The sequence below is a fragment of the Bos indicus x Bos taurus genome, chromosome 20 (assembly GCF_003369695.1).
Source record: "Bos indicus x Bos taurus breed Angus x Brahman F1 hybrid chromosome 20, Bos_hybrid_MaternalHap_v2.0, whole genome shotgun sequence".
NCBI classification, from domain to species: Eukaryota; Metazoa; Chordata; class Mammalia; order Artiodactyla; family Bovidae; genus Bos; species Bos indicus x Bos taurus.
This window is the reverse complement of record NC_040095.1, coordinates 12574019-12601797: the sequence shown is the minus strand read 5'-3', so window position 1 is coordinate 12601797 and position 27779 is coordinate 12574019. Positions and strand designations below refer to the sequence as shown.

The following is a 27779-nucleotide window of genomic DNA, read 5'->3' as shown; positions in this document are numbered from 1 at the left end:
AGTCAATATGTTTACTCTCCTTCACCAGCCATGCAGTGTGATACGGTGCATCACGGATACTTGAAATAGGCTGCAACAGGAGGTCAGGAGGGGGCATAGATTTTCTAACACGGCATGTTAGATGGAATGATTTTGTGTACTCTGAAGTGGAAAATTCAATCAGAATTTTCCACACTTTTTAGTTAAAGCAACACTGTTGTTTATTGATGAAAGGTAGACTGGGAGAAATATAGAATGAAAATGGAGTAGATGACAAATCTAGCATTATTCCTGGTCATAGCAGGAAATACTTTTTCTCTTGTAATTTAATGAAAGCTATACGAGATAAAAAGGGTCTGCTTAAAAGATACACTATGGAATACTTGGAATATATGCCAGCTTGCTTAGCGTGTGTGTGGGTAAAATGCAATCTGGCTTTTTAAGAAGCTTGTGTTTCATTGAGATGGACTTTGTGCTTGACAAAGGTAGTTAAAAGGCCCAGGTAATCTATTTTGGCTTAGTTTTAATGCAGCAGAACTCATTTGGAAAGCATCTGAGAGAATCAATAAGAAATTCAAGGATAGATTCTGTAAGTTTTCATTCAAGTAGAATATTTAAATGTATTACTAGTTTTAATTCATCTGTGCTTTGGTGCACAAAAGATACATCAGCATAACTACCTATTATGTAGATGAATACCTTATACTTTCAAATTGCAAAACCTTAGGGTTGCTATGTCAGATTTGTGAATGAATATTTAAGAGAGAATAATAGCCTAATATTAGTGTGCTCAGTGTGTGCCAGTCAATTTTCTAGATACTTCATGTGTATTCTTTCATTTAATCCGCACAATGACACTATGAGCTCTTATGACTGATCACTCCCAGTGAGGGTATGTCATTTGTCCAAGGCCATCTTCCTAAGCCAGGTTCCTGAGCCACCCTGCCTGGCTGCCCTCCTAGGACTCTGCCATCTCAGCACTTTCATCCTGGTGAGCCTACGGGCACATGGGTTAGTAACTTAATTCAATCCACATAGAGTACTTAGCACTTAGGGTTTTTATATTTAGATTCTATCTTTAAAAGATAGAATATATATAATGTGTGTGTGTGTGTGTGTGTAATATTTTACATGTAGAATCTAAAAAAAAAAAAAAAAAAAAACTGGACTGGAAAAAATGAGAGTAATGGTGTTACCAGGGGCTCAGGATAGAGAAATGGGAGAGATGTTTAAGGGTGCATAGGAGCTGCCTGCCAATGCAGGGGAGGTAAGAGATGCAGGTTCGATCCCTGGGTCGGGAAGATCCCTGGAGGAAGGCATGGCAGCCCACTCCAGTATTCTTGCCTGGAGAATCCCATGGAGAGAGGAGCCTGGCAAGTTATGGTCCGTAGGGTCTAAAAGAGGTGGCCATGACTGAATGCCACTGAAAGCATACATGCCTGCATGTGCAACTAGCGCAGATAAGTCCTGGAGATCTAATACACAGGACAGTGATTATAGACCACAAACTATATTGTAAGCATTAAGCTTGCTAAGAGCCTAAAGTTTAATTTTTTCCATCACTAGAAGAAATGATATTTATATAAGGTGATAGACCAGTTGGCTGACATTACAATGACAATTATATTGCAATACAAATGTATGAGATCAATATTGTATACCTTGAATTTGTATAATGTTATGTCAATTATATCTGAAGAAAGAGACATGTAGTTCTTTAACAATCTATTTTACTTAACTATTAATGCTTTTTTCCTGATTGATATATAATTCTGATGTTTAGTTTCCTTTCTCTTTTTGGTTTTACTACCATTTAAAGTGACAGAACCATTTAAAAGCATTAGTGCAAATTCAGCAACATATCTGAATTGTGTGACTTTAAAAGATAGTTTAGGCTGCTTATAATTTTATGTTCTTCAGTGTGCTAGAGTTGATTATTTCCCTCCTTTGTTCATACTATGTTATAGTATAGGTCATTTATACTGTGTTTTTTTTTTTTAATCTTATAGACTGTGAGTCCAGATTTAACTATCAACTTTAGGTTTCCAAGGTGATAACTGCATAATTCAGTGTGTGAACACACGGTATCTGTGGAATATAGTAATCATGGCAGTACAGTAAATCTAGTATGCTTTTTATTTTTAAAAGAAAGAACTTAATTAGTGTAAGTAGAAACCAAAGTCGAAACCGCCTTAACTCGGTCCTGAATTACAAATGGCAGCACTCACATGTGATAAGGGGGAAACCTGCTTGCTTGGAAATTACTTAATTTTTTCAGTTAATAAAAATAAGGTGCCACCTTATGAGAACTTTCTTAGGTCTTCAGTTTAAATGTCCACCCATGTTGTAGTCCTTGTGATCCGAAAACCACACAAAATGTCATCCTGACTTTAAGAGAAAGGATTCTGTCTTTGCAATGAGAATAGAATTCAGTCTTAGGGAAGAAACAATTAAAACCCAAAGCCTTTCATTACTTTTGATGCTTAACAAAAGGCAAAAAACTGCTACACTATAATATTTTCTACTAATTAACTGTCACACACGTGATGCCATTAAGTTTGAAGTCACTTTGGTTAACTTCAAAGTCATTATTAACACACACTGCGTGAACCTCCCAAATTGATTTTTGAAAAGGGAACCCCATTGACGGATCTGTAATCAGTGTTTCCAAGAATTTTGCTTCTCATAGAACCTAATCCTAATTTGGGGCTTCTCTGATAGCTCAGATGGTAAAGAATCTGCCTGCAATGCAGGAGACCTGGGTTTGATCCCTGGGTTGGGATGATCCCCTGGAGGAGGGCATGGCTACCCACTCCAGTATTCTTGCCTCGAGAATCCTCATGGACAGAGGAGCCTGGTGGGCTACAGCCCTTGGGGACCCCAGGAGCCCAACCCCAAAGAGTCAGACATGACTGAATGACTAAGCACAAGCATAGCACATAACTTAATGCTAATTTAAGCAACATTTGGTCATTTCCTCTGGGTAACAAGCACGGGCCCTTCTGATGCTCAGAGATGGTGTCAGGGTTGTCTTCACGCCAGGTATGCTTTTGATACACGGCTCCAAAGCTGACTTGCAAAGTTCACGACTATTTTTGGAGCATATCAGAAACATGTTTAGCTGCCAACGACCAAAAACAACAAATTGCAGCTTAAATAAATAAGGATTTATTATTTCTCATATAAAAATGTTGGTTGGTTGGGTGTCCAGGGCCAGTGCAGTGTGGGAAAGGGTCATCAAGGCTATGTTGTCTTTGCTCTGCTATCCTTAACATGAGACATCTGACCTTGGCGAAATCACAGGGTTACTTTTCCAGGGCTCAATTTCCCCATCAGAAAAAAGTGGTGGTCGCCCTTCCTGTAATTGCAGGGTAGGGTAAGGCTCAAATGAGATCCTGTAGGAAAATATGTGTAGCACAGGGCCTGGTGCCTGCTTGATTACTTATACCACAGCTTCAGCCCCACAGCTCTAGCTTTCATAGTGTGACGGAGGGGAAGGTGTTAAGCGGGAAATAGGGGACCCTACCTTCCTCTCTGTTCGTCTCAGGGTTCCCTATTCCAGCATTCTTTCAACTGATGTTATTTGAAATAACACATTGGACAAATTAACTTCAAAAAAGATCCAGTATCCCTTTAACAAATAGGACCTATTACTTACTAAGTAAAATATATCCTTTATAAGGCAATTGTTTATTTTATTCTGTGACCTCTTTACAATAAATTTCAATACCATTAAAGGCTTAAGACATATTATTGATTATTTGAATATGTGTGTCATGAATCTTCCCTTGCTCTCATACATTTTGTATGTACATTTTAAGTGTCGTCTTTTGCATTTAGATGGAGAAGAGTGGATTAGAAGAAAGCAGACTTGTGGGTATTAGCTTCATATAGCACTTCAAGAGCTCCCTTGCGCTGTTTTGCCTGTAAATTTCTACACTAAGATGGGCTTTCAGAATAGTGACTGTTAGATAAACTATGGGGTGTCTTTAGTAAATAAAAATGATTAATCTCAGCTGAATAAATTCACTATCACTGGCCAAATAGTCTCATCCAATTCCGTTTCCTCATTCTATCAAAAGCCTTTTTCTTTTTGTGTTAAAGTTGTCTGTAATTTTAATGGAAGCTTTGAGTTATTATCTGATTTTTAAAAATTGGTTCATAAAAGGATATTGATTCTTTAAATTAGGAGTGGTTGAAATGTTGTTTATGGGCAAGCAGTCTCCTTTGCTGTAACCTGGGACCCTCGGTCAAGAAAACTCATCTTAAATCTGTGTAAAGACACCCTTAAAAAAAAAATCGTAGCTCTTAGAGACCATCTCTGGATTGGACAGTAACGTTGGTTTGGAAATACAGGGGGAGCCAACAGGTAAAAGAGAAAAACTGTTAAGCACAGTCCTTCCTAGTTGCTTAATTTTTATTGCCTGCCATTGATACTCATTTCTTTCCCAGGGTGTTTTCCTGGGTAATGAGAAGATTCTAAAATCAAATAAGGCTTTTGAACAGTGAAGATGTTTGCACTGTTCTCTTGAAGAATCCTATAGATTTATAGTGATCCTAAGAGGTGTCTCATATCCACTATATTAACTAGCCTTTTAGAAGCTTATGAACATTGTAGCTTTTATTGATTCCAGGGAATTGTACCCAACAATAAGCAATAAAAGTCGATGGTAACTTTCTTCCTATATAGGGGTGTGCCGATCAATATTTTGAATTTACTGTAATTTTCTGGTAATGGATGGAAGACTTGAAAAAATTGTGGAGCCTTGCAGGGCACAGCTGTGCAGTGTTGCCTTTTTATCTAAGCTCACTGTAGGTCACAGGCTTTCCCAAGTAACAAGAAACATAGTTAAGTGGCAGGGCCGATGCGTGTATTTATCACAAGCCTTCATAAGTCTCTTTGGAAGGAAAAAGGAGAATTGCAAAATTTGTCCCCAGTGACCTTAATTTTCTAGTCCTAAAGGACCTCCAAAGTGTACTGACTTAAAGGCAGTTCAGATGTTAAATATCCAATATTTGTATATGATCTCCTTCTGCTAAAGGAATTTTTTGTCCTGATTAGTGACAGGGTGTGTGTTTTCACTGAAGCCTGCTTTGCCTGGAATCTTCCGATTGTTTGACAGAACTGCGCCCAGTTCTACAGTCAGAGAAGAGGAGATAGGCGTCCTGAGCACTTGCTCCTTGCTTTCACCCATTTGTCACTTGTGGCCCAGGTGGCACATCCGATGTGAGTGTCACACTCAGCACTAGTGCTGGCTGGCGTCTAGGATGCTGGTGTGTTCAGAGCTGTGCCACGGGCATCGTGTGTGGTCTCAGTCTTCTCAACTATCATAGCCTCATTTTATAACTTAGAAGATTGAGTCTTAGAGATGTTAAAGAGATATTCCAGGGATGTTTTCCAGCATTGACTTATATTAGAACATAGATATATCTGAATCTAGATCCTGTTCATTTACTCACTATGACGTATACAATGAGCTTAAATAAGAATTTCTGTTTAACACAAAGTTCGGTTGATCTAATATCCGTTTTCTTGTTTTACTTCTTTTGTTGCAAAGGGCTGTAGCTCCTCTGATTTGATCAAAACAAATTTCTTTAATTTCAAAGATGGTACACGTTTGCTTGAAAGAGATAGTATATTGTTCTTTAAGAAGAAAATGAACACAGAAAATACTGTATGACTGAGGGCTGAAAGCTCCTAACCTTGAGGAAATAAATTCACCTCACTTAGTATATAGTACGGAGAAGGTGATGGCACCCCACTCCAGTACTCTTGCCTGGAAAATCCCATGGACGGAGGAGCCTGGTGGGCTGCAGTCCATGGAGTTGCTAGGAGTTGGACACGACTGAACGACTTTACTTTCACTTTTCAATTTCATGCATTGGAGAAGGAGATGGCAACCCACTCCAGTGTTCTTGCCTGGAGAATCCCAGGGATGGGGGAGCCTGGTGGGCTGCCATCTATGGGGTCGCACAGAGTCGGACACAACTGAAGCAACTTAGCAGCAACAGCAGCAGTATATAGTAAGCACTCAGTCAACTGGAGGTGTACTAGGGTTCGATCCCTCCCTGCTACTCAGGAAACTTTGCAGAAATGTGGAAACTCAAGAGGCAGATTTACCTTATATCATACTGAATTGGAAGGAGGTATGTATATAAATGTGAGATTCTCAAGTTTGATTTTTTGATATCAAGGGTGTAACATGTTAGGAAGCATCAAAACCCTAGTAATTGGCTGGAAAGGAAGCTTGTTTCATTTGCTCATTTACTTGGGGTTAACCAATAATTTGACTGGCTACGCTTTTTCTATTTTAAAAGATCTGTGTTAAAAGTAATGTGTTTGCAAAGCTTTACTTCAAATAAAGCCAGAGTCTATAAAAATACTTTAAGTGTGAAATTTGCTTAGAAAGAGCTGCAAAACTGTGTTGTAATACTCCTTTCTAAGAGTAATTGCCACTGTGTTATCAAGTTTGAATGCAACTCCATATAGCCTACTTGGGGCGGGGGTGCGGGGGGTGGGGGAAGTGCTATCCCTGGCGGGAGGGGGCGGCGGCGTCTCTAGTACAAATACACCAAATCTTACTTGGTGATGAAAAGTAATTAAAACTGTTCTGGACTCAGACTGCTGTGGATTCAAAGACAAGCTAAGCCATTTACCAGCTCTCTGACCTGTGTCACTACTTACTGCTGTGTGCCTCAGTTTTGCAAAATGAAAATAATAGTGAAAATTAAAGAAGATAATGTACATCACCACGCAGTCCACATTAGGAACTGTGACTAGATGGATAAAGGTGGGCTTAGTAAAGAAATACAATTCCCACCAATTGTGTAAAAAATTTTACAGTGGAAAAGTGGGTTGTGATTAATGATATTTAACTTTCATGCAAGAAAGACTTGGGGGACTGCCTTTGTAGTCCAGTGGTTAAGGCTTTTCTTCCAATGCAGGGGGTACAGGTTCAAACTAAGATCCCTCATGCCTCTTGGCCAAAAAGTCAAAGCATAATACAGAAGCTATATTGTGACAAATTCAATAAAGACTTAAAAAATGGTCCACATTAAAAAACAAAGTACTGAAGACCTGTCCTTTGCTCTAATTTTACTTTGCAAACCTCTCTCACATTCTCTCCCACCAGGGACCCTCTGGTCTAAATTAAATGATCTTGCATCCCCTCATCCACATTCAGATTTCATGATTTAACTTTTGAACGGCCCTCTTCTTTCGTCTCTGGATGGTGCCCGCCCTTGGTAGTGGTTTAGTTGCCCAGACCTATCTGACTCTTTGAGGCCCCATGGACTGTAGCCCATCAGGCTTCTCTGTGCATGGGATTTCCCAGGCAAGAATACTGGCGTGGGTTGCCATTTCCTACTCCAAGGTATCTTTTCTACCCACAGATCAAACCCACATCTCCTACAGTGAAGGTGGATTCTTTACTGACTTAGCTCCTACATGTTCTAAACTTTCCCAGAAGTTAAGCATTTCTTTTCAGCTCCCATAGATCCTAGACACACATTTCTCTCTTGAATCTGCCCCTCCTCTCTTTCCCCCACTGTCTGTTTCTTAGTCCTGCCACTGAGCTATGCTTCCTGGATAAATTAATAAGCCTCTGAGTTACTTTCCTTTATAACTCATTTACACCCTGTTACCAGAGTGATCCTTTTAGATGTGTAAATTTAACCATCTTATTCTACTTAAAATGTTCTCTGAATTCCTCATTGCCTATAGGATAAAGACAGTCTCTCCTAAAATCCTATGGCTTTCCCTGTGCCTGCCTCCATACTCATGTCCTGTTGTTTTTTTCTTTCTACCTTCTGTTCTGGCCTTTCCAAGTTTACTAAGAGCTATATGCTGTTTCACCCCACCCTGCTTTGCTGCATCCATTCCCTCTGCTGGAATGCCCCTTTCCTCACCCATTCCTGAGGCTGCCTCACCAACTCCCAGATGCCTCTGAAGAAAGGCCAGGCTTACGTATTGCATCACTTGGGAATATTTGATTTGCAAGGAGCAGAAACAGCAAGTTAAACTGGTTTAAACAAGGAAGGGACTTGATTGGCTCCCATAATTGAGAAATTCAGGTAGAGGCAAGACTGGATCCATTAATTCAAAGAAATCACCCAAGACCCAGTTTCTACCTTTCTTCTCTGTCACCTTCTACCCTGCGGCTGTTGTTAGTGTTTTGGGATTAACGCTCCTCCTTTCTTGCTAGCTTTCTTGGAAAAGGGAAGGAGTTCTTTCCCAGGAGCCCAGAACACACATGATTTGGCATCTTATTTTCCCAGATTGAATCAGGTGCTATCTTTGAAGCAATTACTTTGGCTCAAATGATGAACTTTGTCATCAATTTAACCTAACCTGAGCTAAGCCTGGTGGTCCACCAGTTTTGTTTTTATTAATGATGGGAAACATCACTGGGAAAGAAACCATCTTGACTCTCCTTAAAGAAAACTGATCACCCCCCTCCCTTGGTACTACTGCGTATTTTGAGAAAAACTCTATTCCAGGCTTTTCCACACTGTATTCTAAAGCAAGCCAAGTCCTTTAACCTCAGCACTTGCCTCATCAGCCTTTACTAAAGAGTGTTCAATGGATTAAAAAACCCCAAAAACATTTTGCTCACTTTAATCCCCGCATGTGTCCCTTGTTTTCACTTTGGCAGAAGATTTGCCTTCTGTTTCTGAAATTACAGGACTCTAAGTAAATTGCTTCACTTTCCTTTGTTGTTTAAAAGGTATCTGTTCTTACCCATACTTTTCTTCCTTTTAAAAGGAAAAGCTCCCCTCTTTTTAAAAAACATTTTATTTATTTTTTTATTAAAGCCAACCCTCTCTGCTTATGTACTCATTCAGACCCCCAGTCCCCTCCCTGTTGTCACATCACCACTTTGACCTGCTTTCTGGCACTTTCCCCTTGGAATGTAGACAAAAATTGGGGCTGAATAATGCAGGTTCAGATGTTGTGTCCACCATCTCCTGGCTTTGCAGTCCTGGGCAATCGCTCGTCTCTGGACACTTCATGGGAAGGCTGGAGTGTTGCACCAAGCAGCCACGTGAATTTGTTAGGAAATTCATAGACTCCATTTTTTATAGAATCTTACAAAACCCAAAGAGCCAGACACCCATATTGTGACTGAGGAACTCGTATATTGAAAGGCATAGGAGGTGAATGCCAAGTCTTGAGGACCATGACGGTTGATTTCAGTTCAAGGCAGAAAAAGCTAACTCAGAAAGGAAGGCAGTAACTACTTGTGTTTTGCCAGAGAAAGTGAGCGTGTGGTTGTGATCAAGTAAAATTTACACGAAAACCAAGCAAGCATTTTAGTGTGACTTTTATGGTTTATTGTGTTGAACTTTACTGCCACAAATAAATATGTTAAAGTGCATTATGGTTATAGATACAGAAATAGAATGAAATAAAACCTGCAAGAAAGGGAAATCCTTTAAGATTCTCCACCCAACTCACATTCTCACTGAGAGAGAGATTTCAGTGGTAGTTTACAGGTTGGATGGTTTAAAAGTCCAGGCATCTCTGTCGCTTTCTACTGCTGCTTTTCCAGCTTTATTCTACAGTTTGTATTCAGAGAGCTGTGTACTTTATGGGCAATTCACCGGATTTTTCAAGGGTGGTTTGAACGTGAGCCACTTTTGAGTATAACTCAGTTTCAGAACCAACCTTTCATGTAAGATCTGGTTCTGTGGTGTGGTGTGTGTATTCTTCTGTCCTCTGTTTCTGCCTTCACAAGTAAAAATGGAGGTCAGGAAAATGGGGCTGAAAACCTTCCTTTAAAAGAGCCAATCCCTGGCTGAGCCTATACCCCTAGTTAAATTTGCACCCCACTGGGTAGGAAGAGTTCCACCTGGGGCACCCTTCCTTGCCCTACCATGCTTCCCACTTGGAAAGGAAATAACAATAAAACCCTCAAACTTCACTACTATAATGACAGCTAGAAAAGTAGTATTCCATTAAAAAAAAAAAAAATCCAACTATTGTGCCTTTAAGGGTACTTAGAAGTGCCAGCCTCATGAAACAACATATACAAACAACTCTCTCTCCATCTCCAGGGTGGTGTTCAGACATTGATATTTGTCAAAGCTCCCTGGGTGACACTGACGGGTAGCCAGGCTGCATTCAGAACCACTGCTTGAGCTGAATTATCTCATCCCCTTTTATTTTCTCTCCCCTGTTACCATTTACTCATTCAAATTATACTGCATACTCTTGCACCTGGTGATATCTCTCTTGTCCTGGGTATGTGTGTTTCCCCAAGTAGCTTTTAAATCTGTTTTGTTTTCTCCTTATGTGTCCCTAACAGTGCCTGATACACTGCCTCGCACATCTTAGCTCTTTAAACTCTCTCCCTAAATTAATGGTTTGTCAGTGCAGAGTAGTCGGAGTCACCCTTGATGACAGGGTGAGGCCACTGATGACTAATTAAGGGATGATGATATGGAGGAGTATGGGAACTTTAAATCTAATGGTTTCTGGGAAATAGTGAGAAAGTGGTGTGTGCTGGCTATCAGGGTTCTATTTGTTTGCAGGATTTTGCTTTTCTGTTAGGGTTTGGGGGGAGGGTGGGTTACCGAATTCCAAATCCTCTTCCCTTTCTTTCAGAGGACCTCCGGGTTGTGAAGCCTGGTGGAGCTGGCCCTACCTCCTACTGTGCTCAGGAAGGGAGCCAGCGTTTCCTTGTTCCTGCCCCCTGGGCAGTTAGGGCAGGGCCCCGGTGTATCATGCTGACACCCACCAGGAATGGGACACTCATGGGGAGTGCCTGCCCCAGTGCTAAGGGAAGGTGCTGGGACCTGCCGAAGGTCCTTCCCAGAGGGAAGCTGAGCTGAGCTTTGAGCAGCAGCGGTGTGGTCATGTTCTCTGGGGGTTCATTTCCTAGTTCCTTCCCATTTTTGGATCTTATCTGTGAAGCTATCTTGTGTGAGAGCTGGCATCTACCCTGTAGTATTTTCACTTGCTAGCCTCTTTTGGTTTGTGTGGTTTGAGGGTTTGCATAGTTTAGCACATCATTTTGCTACCTCATGCTGGAGAAGGCAACGGCAACCCACTCCAGTACTCTTGCCTGGAAAATCCCATGGACTGAAAAGCCTGGTAGGCTACAGTCCATGGGGTCGCAAAGAGTCAGACATGACTGGGCGACTTCACTTTCACTTTCACTTCACTACCTCATGCGAAGAGTTGACTCATTGGAAAAGACCCTGATGCTGGGAGGGACTGGGGGCAGGAGGAGAAGGGGATGACAGAGGATGAGATGGCTGGATGGCATCACCGACTCGATGGACGTGAGTCTGAGTGAACTCCGGGAGTTGGTGATGGACAGGGAGGCCTGGCGTGCTGCGATTCATGGGGTCGCAAAGAGTCGGACACGACGGAGCGACTGAACTGAATGAACTGAACCACATAGCAAACTTCTCCCCACTTGTAGATTTGAAGCAGCCCTGTGTGAATACTTACATGTGCCGCTTCTCCTTTTTCTGTCTGTCCTCTCTTTTCCTCTCTCTTCCAGGCCATGGTTTTACATACCGTTTTATACATTAATGATTTCAAAGTCTATTTCCAGCCCTGATCTCTTTCCTGAACCCCAGGTTCATTTGTCCGACCACCTGTTTGGAAGTTTCTCTTTGTTATTCTCACAGACATCTTGAATGTGACATATCCAGACTGAAATTCTTCCCTCAAACTCCACTTGATCAGGCCAAGAACTGACTCTTTCTGGCTTTCTCTTCCATCTTCCACATCAAGTTCTTTCGTAACTTCTCTGAAAACGTATCTCAAACCTGACCTTGACCGTCTTCACTGATGGTCCAAGTCACAATCTTCTCTCATTTAGACTATTCTGTAACCTTCTAAAATACTGGACTAATTGTGACCTTATAGTAAGCTTAGAATATTTTGGTATTTATTGGTTCATACATTCCATGCTCTAACTTAGATGTCCCTAACTTCCAGAGACTGGTACCTCCTGTTAAATCAGCAGCAGCATTAGATTAGAAATCAAGTGCACAGTAAATGAAATGCACTTGAATTATCCAAAACCATCCCCCCTGACACCCAGTCCATGGAAAAATTATCTTCCACAAAATCAGTTGCTAGTGCCAAAAAGGTTAGGGACCACTGCTCTAAAATACACACATACACACACGCAGTTTTTCTTTCTCCCTACTTCTCTCTCCTCCTTTTAGAGAACTTTAAAAACTTTTGGAATCATTTGAGATTTGTAGAAAAGTTGCAAGATAGTCAAATTTTTGCATACCCTTCCTCCAGTTTCCACTAGTGTTCACATCTTATGTAACTTTAATACACTTGTCAAAATTATGAAATTGACATTTATACATTACTGTTAACTAAACTACACACTTTATTTGGCTACCACCAGGTTTTCCACTAAGGTCCTTTTTAATGAGTCAAAATCCAGTCTAGGATCCAGCATTGCATGTAGTCACTGTTGATCCTTAGTCTTCTCTGATCTGTGACAGTTTCCCAGTTGTTCCTTGTTTTTCACAACCCTGACAGTTTCGAAGATGTTCTATAGAATGACCCTAAGTTTGGGTTTCCCTGGTGTTTTGTTTCTTTTCTTTTTTTCCAGAATGAAACGGGAGCTAAGGCTGTGGGGGAGAGAATGCCACAGAGATGAAGTCCTTCCCATCACGTCATATCAGGGGCACGTGATGTCTGTGCTTATCATTGGTATCATTAGCGTTGGTTGGTTCAGATGGTGTTGGTCAGGTTTATCCGCTGAGAAGTTGCTGCTTTTCCTTTTCCCTCCTTTCTTTTTGGAAGGGAATCACTAAGTCCAGGGGTTTCCTAGGTGGTGCTAGTGGTGGTAAAAGAACCCACCTTCCAATGCAGGAGATGTAAGACACACTAACACTAGTTCGATCCCTGGATCAGGAAGATCCCCTGGAGGAGGGCACGGCAACCCACTCCAGTATTTTTGCCTGGAGAATCCCCATGGACAGAGGAGCCTGGAGGGCTACATTCCGTGGGGGTCACAAAGAGTTGGACATGACTGAAGCGACTTAGCACACATGTGCTAAGTACAGACCCTTTCCAGGGGAAGAGAATTAAGCCCCACCTCTTGAAGGAGGGGATATCTTATTTGTAACACTATCTATGGACATCTCCTTTCTTTTTTAAATCATAAGTGGCCTATCAGTTAAAAAGAATAGTTCAAAGATTTCATGGCAGATATAACCACGTTATTTTATTTGTGTATGAAGAGCTAGTAAATACTTCAGAAATAGTATATACTGTTAAAGTTGCCATTGTGGATATTGCATACATATTAAACATTGCAGCTATTTCTCAGTTGTCTTTGTGAATAAGACAAGTTATTTTCTCTGTTTGAGGCCAAGGTTGGCCAAAAGGAAAAGAATCACCTGTTATGCTTTCTCTTTCTGGACTCACAGAAATTCTCTTCACAAACTTGAGGAACCTGTGTGTCTTCAGTCTTATCAAGAGATCACAAGATGAAAACCAAAGTACTTAGGCAGATTAACTTTTCTTCATCTTTATTTTTAGTGTATGTACACTGAAAATATTTTTTCCAGTTAGAATTTATAGAAAAGGAGGCAAAGAAGATCATAATATTAAGCAAATAATGATATAAAGTGATTCTAAAAATATTAGAAGTCACTGAAAAATCAACATCGTTGAAAATAATTTTAGAATTCTAATATTCTTAAGTATACTAAATATGCATTTCTTTAACCTATGATGATTAATAATCACACTTTTTAGTTCAGATGGATGTTTCTTGCCCTTTTTTCCTCTCTCTGCTCTCTTCCCTTCTCTGTTCTTATGCTACATTTTTAACACATGTTCCACGTATACTCAGCACAAGCTTTGGTTTATGACTGGCACTAAAAGGTGGCACAATGGTAAAGAATCTGCCTGCCACTGCAGGAGATGCAAGAGATGCAGTTTCCATCCCTAGGCTTAGAAGATCCCCTGGAGTAGGAAATGGCTACCCACTCCAGTATTCATGCCTGAAAAATTCCATGGACAGAGGAGCCTGGTAGGCTGCAGTCCATGGAGTCGTGAAGAGTCAGACACGACTGAACGTGCATACATTTGCATGGCACTACTACCATAATTCTCCAGGCAAGAACACTGGAATGGGCTGCCCTTTCCTTCTCCAAGGGGACCTTCCCAACCCAGGGATCAACCTGGGTCTCCTGCATTGCAGGCAGATTATTTACTGTCTGAGCCACCGGAGAAGCCCAATACCATATGCCTTACCTAATTATATATGTGTGTGTTAGTGACCTTGTCCTGACACTAAAAGAATACGATGAGGACACGCACGCAGTATCGCTGGGGTTGGGGCAGTAAGTGCCTAATGTTGCTCATTTGCATCCAACCAGTGCAGGCTCATCAGCGTGTGGTCCCACGAGGCAGGGCCATAGTCCCTCCTGGCTCCATCTGCAGTTTCTCAGTCTTCCTGGTATTTGCAGGCTTTTGCAGCCATTGTTCACAAGGTCTTGGCCACAGCACATTCGTTTCTCTCACTTTATTACCGTCACATCTGATTCCAATTTGCTACCAAATTGAGTTTCCAGTTCCGCGCCTGACATTCAAGCCGTCAGGTGGATTAGCTCCTCAGCTTGTTTAGCGTGGACCCTGCAGGTCAGTTGACAGTGGCCTATTAAATGTCCCCGGCCCCTCTGCCTGCAACCTCGGCTGCCATACCGGGAGCAGCATTGTGGGCTTTCCCACTGTGACCTTTCTTCTTGTTTAGAACTCATAATTCTAGAGCTGTTGGAAAGACTTTCTGATTAAAAGCAGAGTTGGCTTTGTATCCCTTATCTTGCCATTTCAGCAGTTTTTTTTTTTTTTCTCAGAGCAAAACAGCCAGCTTTCGGTTGGGTCATTTGGTGGAATATGATTGATTGAACTACTTGGGGATCATTTATTTGGCCCTTCCCCTCTTATCTTCTGAGTGATCTGTTTACCTCAGATGTTGAAACATCTGACTTCTTTTCTGTTATTAATGATAACACCTCAGGTACCCCTCCTTTTCTTTTAAAGCTGCTGTCAGATGAGCTTACTAAACAGAAGTATTTATTTGTTTAATTAAGCTCTAGGCCTTTGCTGTATAGTAGGTCTCAGGGATTTCTTTCTCTTTGTTTATGGAAGCATGGTTGCTTTGCCATAGTCTGTCAATTTCAGGTGTACAGCACAGGGATTCAGTTATATGTATGAATTCCTTTTCAGATCAGTAATTTCTTTTTAAAAGAAACTCTCTGGTGAATGATTACTTCTAGGGAGTTCTTTTTTCTTTTTCTTTTTAACCTAAATACAAAACAGATTTCTCAGTGCTTGTCATAATCTAAGACACACATATAGAAAATTATTCATTGGTTGTTCTATTTACATTTCAGTTTTCCAAAGAAAACTGTCTTGGTCAGAGATGCATCTCTCCTCATTAGAGGCTTTAGCAAATAAAGGTGTATTTATGTTTTGGAAACAGGGGCCTAAGTTCAGCAAACACTATAATTTCTTAGGGCTAATGAAGGATTAAAGAAAAACTCAAAACAACAAAAACCATTCCGCCACTGAACCCTGCAGCCCTTGAAAAGAAAATGGTTAGCTATTAGGAAAAGGAAGAAAATACTCTGTCCCTAAAATTGTTTTCTTTTTTTTCTTGTATTTAATCATCTGATTATTATAAATCTATATCAAAAGATATTTTCCCGTTAATAAGAGAGTAAAGTAATAACTTTGATTAAGTTCTGTTTAAGGCAGGATCCTCCTCTGGGCTGCTACTCTCAAGTCCGTTTTATTTTTTGGTAAGCTGTGCCGAAGTAAATTGCATGGTTTAGAAGTAAGATGGGAGGCCACAGGCCATGACAAACATTTGAGGATCCAATAAGAACAGGGAGCAGGAAAGGTGAGTTTGAAGTTGAAGGGGAGCACCTTTCAGAAAATGATGCTTGAACTCCAGGCAGGCAAAAAAATAAATGATAATTATGGGAATGAAGGCCCAAATTTAGGCAAGCCTTTCAAATTTTGAGTTAAAACAGCCAGATGACTCATTGCTTCCTATTCTTTAGTTATCGTCATCAAGTAATCATTCTCGAATGCCCAGGCTTCTGAAAGCTCCATCAGTGGGTGGAAGTATTTCTGTATCCCTTTTTATTGATTTGTTTGGCTTGTTTGCTGGGTGGTTTTGTTTTGTTTTCCCATAGACACTCCATAGAAAGGTAGATAATGATCTTAATTTGAGATAAGTGTGAGAGCATCCTTTGAAACTATAAAGCAATCTATTAATTGTTGTTGCTGTCTGCCTACCTTTTGAGAGGTTCATTAACCTACTTTAAAAAATACCCTAAATCATAAATCACATTTTCTTTAAGAAATAACACCAGAAGGAAACGTTTTGCTGTTTCTTTTTAAAATTATGATCTTGGGTAGACACAACGTTTTGCGTGAGTTTATTTCTGTTGGGGGCAAATAGTCTGATTTAACTCCCTTTTCATTTCACTTTTAACTTAATTATAATCCTGCAGAATTTCCCCTCCTCCTTCTATTTCCTTTTTGGTTAAGTTCTTTGTTTGCTCAGATTTCCCTTACCCTCAATTATAGTGTCACGTACTCAGTATTTGCCTGTCATGGCTTTGGAAGGATTGATGTCTTTTCTGCTCTGGAATTTAGGTAATCTGTGTTTGAACCTTAAACACAGTGTATAAAAGGGACAATGTAAGACAGGATTCAGTATAAAATAATTGCACTAAAATCTTTTCAGTATAGAAAGTGCCAAATCAAGCATAACAAGGAAGATACATTTTATGTTACCTGTTTGGTTCCTAGTAGTCCAAGGTTAAGGAAGCATCTCATAAACATGTTTTGTTTTTTCTTTTGCAGAAGGAGCTGAGTCTTCCCAGAAGAGGAAGTCTGTAAGTAGAATAATTTAGTTTCCTTATTGATTCATTCGTATTTTGGGATAAAGTGTGTAATGTCATTATTTTCTGACTTGTTAGATTTTCAGTGGCAATCAAAAGATTAATGATAATCAACTGAATTAAGAAAAGACAAAGCTTTGCACTTATTTATAAATGTCAGAATTAATGATTTCAAAATAACTTGAAGAAAATTTCCAGGGTTTGTTCCTCACGCATACTGTTAGCCAAAATATCCCATTATTCCTGAGGTAATCTTGAATTTAAAAATTCTATTATGTAATCAAATACATTATTTGGTCTGCAGATAGTTTAAATTGATCTGACTAAAGAATTGAAAGTGCTTTTCTACATGATCTAGAAATCCATGATTTTTCTTTATACTATGAATTTTTGCAGAGTAAATGATACACCTTTGCCTCTGAATTGATGAAGACTTTGCATCCGCTAACCTTTCCACTAGATCTAGACCTTACGGAGTTGATTCATGTATTGCTCTTATATTAAAATAACAAATTTGTGAACAATGACTTGATTTCTTTATTGTGGCTTTTCTTTTTAAGGCTAATAGTATATTTGCACAAATCGTAGTTTTTTTTCATTATCAAGTTGTGGAATAAAATTAATTGCCTTTAATAATGCACTAACGTCAATTTACTCTCAACTAGTACTGTGTAAGGGCTGGTCTAGAAATATTTGGATTTGATGTCTGATTTATGTTGAATTTAGTGGATGGGGCAATGTCCTTTTAAAAAAAATAAGTATAACATTTAAGATAAGTTCATGCAAATCCCAACTTGGAGAATTAGAAACATATGTAGTGACTGTTGAAAGAATTCATTCTTTTGACTACGTTTTGAAAATTTCAGTCTTTGCATCTGGGAACCAAAACTTCATCAGCCAGGAACATTTCAATACTATCCATTTTGATCTCTATTTTTTTAGTTGCCGGGAGGATATTGGATCATTATTCTTGGAGAATATGCCTGAATAAATTTTCACTGGCTCCCAGCTTATATCTCTGTACGCTACAGGTTGATGGCCTAATAGTTTATCATAGAAAATGCCCTTAGAATCAAAAACCTCCATTCTTCTGCATAATGATTAGGACTTTTCTGCCTAGACTGGTAGAAGTTCAAACTTTCTGATATTTTCCATCATGATGAGAAATAAGGAACAAGAAAAATAGAAATATCTACATAAAATATATTTATAGATAAAAATCTCTTTCTCTCATAATTTTTTTAATCCTTAAAGTATCTTAGGGTTGTCTTTTATATTTTATTTAAAAAGTTTAGAAATCTAGTCAAATCTTCATTTTAGCCTTTAAAAAGGTGGTACTTTTTTCTATTGTAAATTATTATGATTATAATGTTAATTAACAAAGTAGAATCTTCATACTTATTGGAAGGCCATATCTCCTTTTGCACTTCTATAAATCTCAAATCTGATTATATTAGCTGATAGCCATCAGTTGGTGGGAGGAATACATAGGAAAATATTTAAATTTCTTTACTTGAGAGAACGGAATCTTTAACAGAAAAAAAAAAAGAATGATGGCATTAGTTTGTTTGGATTATATGCTTTGAATACTTAGTAAGAGAAAAATAAAATTATATATAAGTCAATTAAAAATCCCCTCCTAATAAAAATCAGCTAATCTATTGATCAAATTATATGAATAAAGCATCATATATATATATCAACATAAATCTACCATTTTTTTAGTGAACTTTGAAAAAATTAACAGTTGCAAGTAAAGCAAATAAGAAATAAACATTCTATTTTTAAATTTTCTATTAAATACAAGTATTCCTCAAAGAATTAATGACTTATGACATCTGTGTTCTGGGATGTAATGCCACTCTGAGTTTTCAATACAAATCTGATGAAGACAAGCATGTGTGAGTTTTTCTTAGGTATTGGTGCTTGCCCACATCATGGTACCTGATCATTAAACCTGTTAACACTTCCTCAGTTTATTTACTGTGCAATTTACTGCACAAATGCTTTCAAGTCTTTTATTACTTCTCCCAGAAAGATTGACGATTTCATCCTGCTCCTCTGTTGTCTGTCTGTGTCAACAACGAGCACCTATCCAATGGGGTGTATTCCATGTTGTCTGTGGTACCTGGGCATGTGACTGAACTTTTCAGAGGGCATGTACCTTCAGAAAAGCTGTCTTTTGAAAGAAGGCCTCTGGTTTTGTTACATCTGCAACTTCTAATTTGTGTGCATGGGAGGATAATATTTTTTAAATGCATTTTCATCATTCAGACATATAGATATATCAGATTTTTAAAAGCTTAGTATTGTTTTAAGTAAGCTTATAGATATTGCTTGTCTGGAATCAAGTGATCAAAACATACATGTGCTATAATGCATATATATTATATAAAAGTTAAAGCTTTTACAAATAAAAGAACATAAAAGTAGGCTTTTTTAAAATTACTAATTGAAAAGGACAAAAAAGCAAACTATATTCTGTCTAGAAAAAAAGGAATACAGATTGCCAATAATGTGTAATTCACGATCATTTTCTCCAGGACTAACTTGAGGTCTGTGTTTCTCATGTGTTTTAAAAGATTGTGAAGACAATGATTGTGACTTCTCTGTTTTTAACAGTGCAACTGTCATCGGAAAGAGAGGTTAAGGGAAATTATTTCTAGACCTGATATTACTTAATAACCAAGTGACCCCAGATCAGTTTTCCAGAAGTTCTTCCAGCCCTTTACTGACTTCAAGACCCCAAATCCCATCTCTATTCTGACTCCCTGTAGGGTAGATCTTAGCTAGTTACCTTCTTCTTACAAAGACTAGCCATTTTCCCAGATTCTTCTAGATCATTCCTTCTCTTTGTCCTTGGAACAGAAGTTGCCATACTCTCTGCTCCCCTTCCTCTTAGCTAGTTGTCAAAAGCTATATGTCCTATCATGAGGTAGTCATGCAATGAAATACTATATACCCAATAGGATGACTAAACTAGAGCAAATTCCAGATTCAAGATGTTAATACCATTTAAGTTGTAAAATTTCCAATAACAGCGAACCTAAACTGTCCATATTTATTAAAAGGTTAATAAAAGGTCTGGTGGGTCCCTTAACTAGTCTTTTGAACATGAGTCCTAAAACGACAATGCTGAGTGATAAAACTCTCTCTGTGTTGTCTGTTTTCAGACAGGGAGAGTGGGAAAAGGGTAAAAGCCCAAGGTGTGAGCTGATGGGTGGTTCAGAGCAAAACCACGGTCCCCTTTAATTGTAAAGGACCCCATCATGTTTTGTTAATTGATCAAATAAATAGCCCTACAGGATAAAGGGCTGCTTCTTTTTTTCATGGAATTCCCTGGAGAGAGGAGCAGGCTCTCTGTAGTTACCACTTTATTTTAGTTGAAACAGCAGCTAACACTTGGTGAGTTAGTGTTGGCTTTATGTTCTTTTGGCCCCACACATCTAGCAGTAGAAACTCAAAGCAGAAAGCAGCTCCTCTTGTGCACACAAGACCTGGAAAAGTGCTTCCTGCATGCTGAGGAATTTCTGGGAGTATTGAAATTGCTGAAAGCAACTTAAGTGTCTTCTTGGCTTAGTTTTAATTTCTTGATCTAGCGACAGCACTGTTCGCTCCATAGAGTTTTGTCCCTTCTCCATTCCTCCTTTCCTTTCATTGTTATTCTGAGATGGTTGAAGTCTAGTAGGATTGGTCATGGAATAAATAGGGCAAGGTGCTGCTGGCATAACATAGTTTCAGGTCTGCTAGGAAATTCATTTTCCTGTACACAAAGAAGCATCTTAAACACACTTATCATAATGCCAGACATCCATCCCGTTGGATCTGAAAGAACTGAAATTCATTCAGTTGGATCTTAAAGGTGTTTTTTCTCTGGCGGGGTCTCACTGAAATGTACATACCTTTGGGCAGGGTGTCTCTGAGCTGCGTTTAGCACAGCAGAAGCTGAGTCATTAATGGGGTGCTTCTGGTGGACTGACAAGGGACAAAACTAGATAGGGAAAGTGCTGTCAAGAACCATTTTGCAACATGTTAAAAAGTACATGAAAAAGGTGATAAGCTTATTTCACGTCTTTCCCATGTTGTATCTCTTGGGCAGGGGCAAGAAAGGATGTTTAGGTATTAGATAGAAGACCAGGGTGAGCAGCAGAGAGGGTGTGTTATTAGAAAGATTAGGACAACAGAGGCAAAAGATCCTGAAAGTTATTGGAAGCTTCTGGGTGGAGCTGGGCCTACTGGACTTATAAGAAAGCTTGTCTCACAGTAGATAGGTTGAACTGGGTGCACTGGATTAGGACACAGTAGGTCCACTACGTATGAATGAATTCTAGTCTGAGAGCATGTCCGTAAGTCCAGTTTGTTCCTAAGTCCAACCAAGTTAGCCTAGGTACCCAACTAACACAATTGGCTATATAGTTCAGTTCAGTTCAGTCGCTCAATTGTGTCAGACTCTTTGCGACGCCATGAATTGCAGCACGCCAGGCCTCCCTTTCCATCACCAACTCCCGGAGTTCACTCAGACTCATGTCCATTGAGTTGGTGATGCCATCCAACCATCTCATCCTCTGTTGTCCCCTTCTCCTCCTGCCCACAATCCCTCCCAGCATCAGGGTCTTCTCCAGTGAGTCAACTCTTAACATGAGGTGGCCAAAGTATTGGAGTTTCAGCTTTAGCATCAGTCCTTCCAAAGAACACCCAGGACTGATCTCCTTCAGAATGGACTGGTTGGATCTCCTTGCAGTCCAAGGGACTCTCAAGAATCTTCTCCAACACCACAGTTCAAAAGCATCAATTCTTCAGCGCTCAGCTTTCTTCACAGTCCAACTCTCACATCCTTACATGACCACTGGAAAAACCATAGCCTTGACTAGACGGACCTTTGTTGGGAAAGTAATGTCTCTGCTTTTGAATATGCTGTCTAGGTTGGTCATAAGTTTCCTTCCAAGGAGTAAGCATCTTTTAATTTCATGGCTGCAGTCACCATCTGCAGTGATTTTGGAGCCCAAAAAAATAAAGTCTGACACTGTTTCCACTGTTTCCCATCTATTTCCCATGAAGTGATGGCTATATAGTAGCACACTGTAATAGGTTTATAATAGTTTTCACACAAATAATACATGAAAAAATAAACACAAAACAATAAAGACTACATTTTTAATTTCACTACCTTGAAAAGTACAGTAGTACAATAGCTGGCACACAGGGGCACTTTCACATTTTTGAAAGTTCACAAATTAAAGGTTCATATTTAGGGAACTTGCTTTATTTCTCAGATTGAAATTCCTTATTTTGATACAAGAAAGGAAGTGGCCTTCTATATAATTGGATAGACTCAGGTTGATGTCATTGGCATATGTAGGTCTCTGTATTTTTTAAAAAGAAGACTTATATTCAGGCCAATTGTATTTCATCCAGAACATATTGCCTTGACCAGCTGTTAGGAAAAGTAATTTGAGTAAAATGAGATTGTTTCTAGAATGCAAGGAGAGGGAATCACCCTGGTTTTACAACTGAGTTGAATTAGATTTATGAGATTTTCAGCAAGGTGAAGGCAAGATTTTTCTGAAAGAGAGGAAAAGGGCTTAATTCAAGCAAAATAAAGGGCATGTAAACAGTATTTGGATAAGTTTTAAAATGAATTTAGTTTTCCTCTTAGTACTTTCTTCCCTCCCACTCCCACAAATATGGAAGCAAAAATTCAAAATAACTATTGTTGAAGCTGATTGGAAGTCCAGTGTCATTTTGAATGTTAGAAACCAAGAAACAAAATGAAGAAAAAATTGAGTGTTGCATCTGAATTAGCATTTAAAGTGGCATGTTTATATAAAAAGAGAATGGTGTAATATATCCTGAGAGTAAAGAGAGGATTTCAGACTGTGAAAGAATGTCAATTGCATTTATGTATTCATCGAATAGCCAGTTTGGTATTTGGTATGTATTTGCAGCATCCCCTATCACGCCTGCGTTTATCTTCTGTGAGGGGGTTGGGGGAGGAGACTTGGGAGATAGAAACAATGCAAGATTGATCTTCCCACCTTTGCAAAATTATTAGGAGAACCTTAGCTTTGCTCCAGGGGAGGGAGAGTTGGGTCACCTAGGGAGGTTTATCAAAATACATGTGCACATTTCTAAACACACTTGGGGGTGCATATCAAAACCTGTGTGTATGTGTGTTGGGTGCTGAGAAAGGGAGAGTGGGGGGCTTGTGACCTTTCAGCCCATTCTCTGGGTCAATCTAAAATGCCACCCTTGGCTGAGAACTGCTGTTCTTAGGAGAGCTGCAGGGTACACGGCATGCAGAGTGAGCTTCTGGACGTCCAAAGGCATGAGGGTGAGTTCTCTTTCAAATTTACTAGGATGATTTTTTAGCAAGTCTGCATCAGACTGGAATTTGGAGACTTTTGGGGGGAACATTTCTTTTCAGCATGGGCTTCCCTTATGGCTCAGCTGGTAAAGAATTCTCCTGCAGTACAGGAGACCTAGGTTCGATGCCTGGATTGGGAAGATCCCCTGGAGAAGGGAAAGACTACCCACTCCAGTATTCTGGCCTGGAGCATTCCATGGACTATATAGTCCATGGGGTTGCAAAGAGTCAGATACAACTGAATGACTTCCACTTCACATTACTTTTCAGCAAGCCTTATGGAAGATGGCTCACTGTGCTCTCTTCCTAAAAGCCACCTTCTTGGGTCTGTTACTCAGTAGGCATTTCAGAGCCACACTGCCTGGATTCAATTCTACCTCTGCCATTTAACCAGCCTATGACTTGCAGAAGGTTATTTCGACTCTCTGTGTCTTTATTTCCTCATCTGTAAATCATGTATACTATTCTATCCTGGCAGAGAAGGCAATGGCACCCCACTCCAGTACTCTTGCCTGGAAAATCCCATGGACGGAGGAGCCTGGGGGGCTGCAGTCCATGGGGTCGCTAAGAGTCGGACACAACTGAGCGACTTCACTTTCACTTTTCACTTTCATGCATTGGAGAAGGAAATGGCACCCCACTCCAGTGTTCTTGCCTGGAGAATCCCAGGGATGGGGAGCCTGTTGGGCTGCCGTCTATGGGGTCACACAGAGTCGGACACGACTGACGTGACTTAGCATAGCATAGCATTCTATCCTGGAATGTTTTGAGGATTAAATTAATAAGTATTTGTAAAATGTTCATAACAGTACCTGACATGCAGTAAGCTCTGTGTTTCGTTAAATAAAACATAAAAGGAATGAAACCTTCCTCAGCCCTCCCATCACTTCTTTCTGTCCTGTCGAGTTAAGCAAAGGACTGCCAAGTAAACTGAAGAAGTTCTGTTACAGCCAGATCATTTGAGTAGCACTTTCTGGAGAGTGACAGTGTATACCAACACTTCCGTCAACGGCAGCTGGCCCTGTATTCTTGGGTAGATTTTTTTCCTTGTTTCCCTCCAATGGTTAACCCCTCATATCAGGAGATTTCTAGGTGTGTGAAGGAGACAGTCCCCACACATGTTCTGGCTCTGTAGCATCAAACTGTGAGGGAACTCCGTGTGCTCAGGGAGTGGCCTATTTCTAGAATAATCCTTCACTTGACACCTGCCCCTCCTTCTCAGCATGGTATACAGGTTACTTCTCCTAACTGTGTTTTGAGACAGATATTGAGGAAAATGAAATGGGATATTAAAATGTACATGCAGAAAAGTTTAATCATAGGATTTTGAAGCTGCTTTTAAATACCATTGTTTGATAAGTGAGGAGCCAGCAACTCAGAGGACATGAGATTTGCGTGTTGAGATTACTTCTTGACCATGGCCAGGATTTAGGGTTCCCACCCACCCAGAACTGGAAAGCAACCTTTCCTTCTTTAGGGAAATAATATTTGAGTTAGAAAGAGATGAATGAGCAAGGGTGTGGATGCACTCTGTTCTGTAAAGATGTGAATTACAGCATCTTCATCCACAGTGCGGGTCACATCAAAGGCAGATTTTTGACCGAGTACACTTGACTTCACTGTGCTTGTCATGGTTTCTTTGAAGATTTTTTAAAGTATAGCCTCAAACTCTTCTTAAATATGTGTGCATATAGCTGATTCACTTTGTTGTACAGCAGACCCTAACACAAAGTGGTAAAGCAGTTATACTCCATTAAAAAGAAGAGTTTACACCTAAAACTGCAACCAAAAGGAAAATGTTAAGTCACATACCAGCACTACCAGGATACTGAGTTAACTCAGCCTAGTGATGGGACCGGAGAAGGCGATGGCACCCCACTCCAGTACTCTTGCCTGGAAAATCCCATGGACGGGGGAGCCTGGTGGGCTGCCGTCTATGGGGTTGCACAGAGTCGGACACGACTGAAGCGACTTAGCAGCAGCAACAGCAGTGGTGGGACTAGTGATACTACACTGGTGGGCTGTGGCCGTTCCCAAAGCTCCATCATCCAGGAAGCTGTGTGAACGGGGCAGCTGAATTCTGTATTGTTCTCCTGACTCCGTTGCTGTAGTAAGTCGGACCCTCTGTGGGGAACCATTGGTCATATCCATTTGCTCCTATAGAGTTTCTCTTTAGAATCACTGCATTTTCCTCTGCTGTTCTGACTGCTTCTGTGTTGGAACCTAAGACATGTCCACAGAACATGCCAGGACCTGTACACCTCTCTTTCCAGTGGCCTTCTGGGCTCTGCTTTACTTCTGACATCACCCAGGTAGCTTTTGATTCCTACCATAAGGAAATTGTATGCAGAGAGTTCCGCAAATGCAATTGCATGAGAGGAAAGATTTATTAAGCGTATTCTATAAATTTTATTGGCATGTGGAAATGGGTGCCTAGTCTGGAAGGGTAAATTTTGATTTTTTTTAAAGCATAAAAATTCTAATCATAATAAATTTAAATAGGCCTAATATATTGAAGGAAAGGATTTTTAAATGCCTCTTTCCTAGAACTATAATCTTTCAAGAAATATTTGCCTATTTTGTAGATGCTTAGGTGAAAATGTTCTTCCTCTATTAGAAAGTATTAATCTGGCCTAGGCATTATGCTTTTTATTGTGCAGGAAGAAATGATTTTTAATTTCTGCTGTGTCCTACAGATCAGTGAGATTAACCTTGGGGTGACATTAGCCCTGATTGCTGAGCTCTTACTAAACCCTGATTTTCCAATGCTGACTCTACTGTTATTGGTGGTGGTATATGTGTTTTTACTCAGGAAGAGGTTGTCTTTAGCGTTTATTTGTGTTTTTCAAAAACTGAGGAGGGCATTTTCATGGCACCCTCTGAATCCTTGTGTCGCTGCTGTGGGACAGATGTTCTGCAAGGTCAGTATGGACCGTCCCCAGGGCTGACGTCAGGTCTAGCGAAGGGCGTGGTCTGCTCTCCTGGGCGCCACTCGGCCTCCTGCTGAGAGGATTTGCTCTGTGCAGGGCACAGGAGTGAGGTCACCAGGGGTTTGATATTTCAGGTTGTAAAGCATAGTGTTTAGTATCTCAACAAATCAAGAATCGATTATCTGGGAGAATAAGCAGAAAGTTTTTTAGGTCTAGGATAAATTAAATGCTAAGACTAGTGCTAGTGGGTTAAAGAAGCCTTTGGAAGCCCTGGAGTATATTTTTAAAATGCACTTGACATCATATACTGAAATGAAATTAATAGATCAGTATATGGTTTTATGTCTTAGGGGAACATTGGTGGTTTTTTTAGTGAGATTCTAATGTATTACCAATTTGTATGTAAATGAAGTTGATTCTGGTAGAATCACAGGGAAAAATACTGTCATCAAAAAGTATGTTACTTAATTTTTATCTTTGAGAATTCAAGTCGCTTAGCTCTATCCCACTTTTTTTTTTTTTTGCTGGAAAATGTTGGTTAGACCACATCCTTAAGACCATAGCAGGGGGTGGTGATGATGGTGGTGATCTGGGAAAATCCTTAAAAGGAGAATTAAAACAAACATAGTTTAGACTGTTATTCCTCAAGGCTCTGTGTAGTTTCTTTTCATCCATGAACCTTTTATTTACTGTTTAACATCACCTCCGCTGTTTTATGTTAAGTACCAGGAATTATAAATTCTAATTTTATTAAACCACAGCAGAATTTAAAACAGCACAATGAGACAAAACCACTTCCTGCCATGAAATCCAATGTAGCATGAACCACTTTAGGCTTCCCTGGCTTCCCTGGTCGCTCAGTGGTGAAGAATCCATGGCCAAGGAAGAGACATGGGTTTGATCCCTGGATCAGGAAGATGCCCTGGAGAAGGAAATGTCAACCCACTCCAGTATACTTGCCTGAGAAATCCCCTGGACAGAATGAGGCCGGCGGGCTACAGTCCATGCGGTTACAAGAGGGTCAGACATGACTTAGTGACTAAGCAACAAGAGCAGCATAACCCTACATGCTCACCACATGTAGCATGCTTCCACCTCCCCTTAAAAAAAAAAGCTTCATTGACCCATAATTGTGGGTTAATATTTCCCTAACAGCTAACAGTGCTTCCCCCTCCCCTTAAAAACAAAGGTTCATCGACCCATAATTGACATACCATAAATTATACTTAGAGTACACAATCTCATAAATTGACATGCATACATATATACAGACACTCCTATGAAACCAGCTCCATAGTCAAGGTAATAAAATATCCATTTCCTCCAGAAGTTTCCTCTTACAGGTTTGTAATTGCTCCCTCCCCCTTCCCCAAAATGCCTAATCAGACAGTTACTAATATTTTCCATTCCTAAAAATTTGTTTGCATTTCCTAAAATTTTAAATAAATGGGACAATACTGTTTTTACTCTTTTTTGTCTGGTTTCTTTCACTCAGTGTAATTATTTGGAGATTCAGTTCTTTTGCAGTGTATGTTAATAGCTCATTGCTTTTTATTTCTAGGTAATATCCTATTGGTGGGCACAGCATAGTTTGATTA

The 27779-nt window shown here is 39.9% G+C and overlaps 1 protein-coding gene across 7 annotated transcripts in view; it reads left to right on the top strand.

Annotated features, from left to right (window-relative positions):
- The window catches only part of MAST4 (microtubule associated serine/threonine kinase family member 4), a 619741-nt gene that overhangs the window by 303494 nt on the left and 288468 nt on the right, over window positions 1–27779 (top strand). For all 7 annotated transcript variants that reach the window (XM_027519962.1, XM_027519961.1, XM_027519964.1 and 4 more), the window contains one exon: window positions 16850–16881. In XM_027519962.1, coding sequence (XP_027375763.1) covers window positions 16850–16881 — 32 coding nt within the window. The remainder of the gene's footprint in view (window positions 1–16849; window positions 16882–27779) is intronic.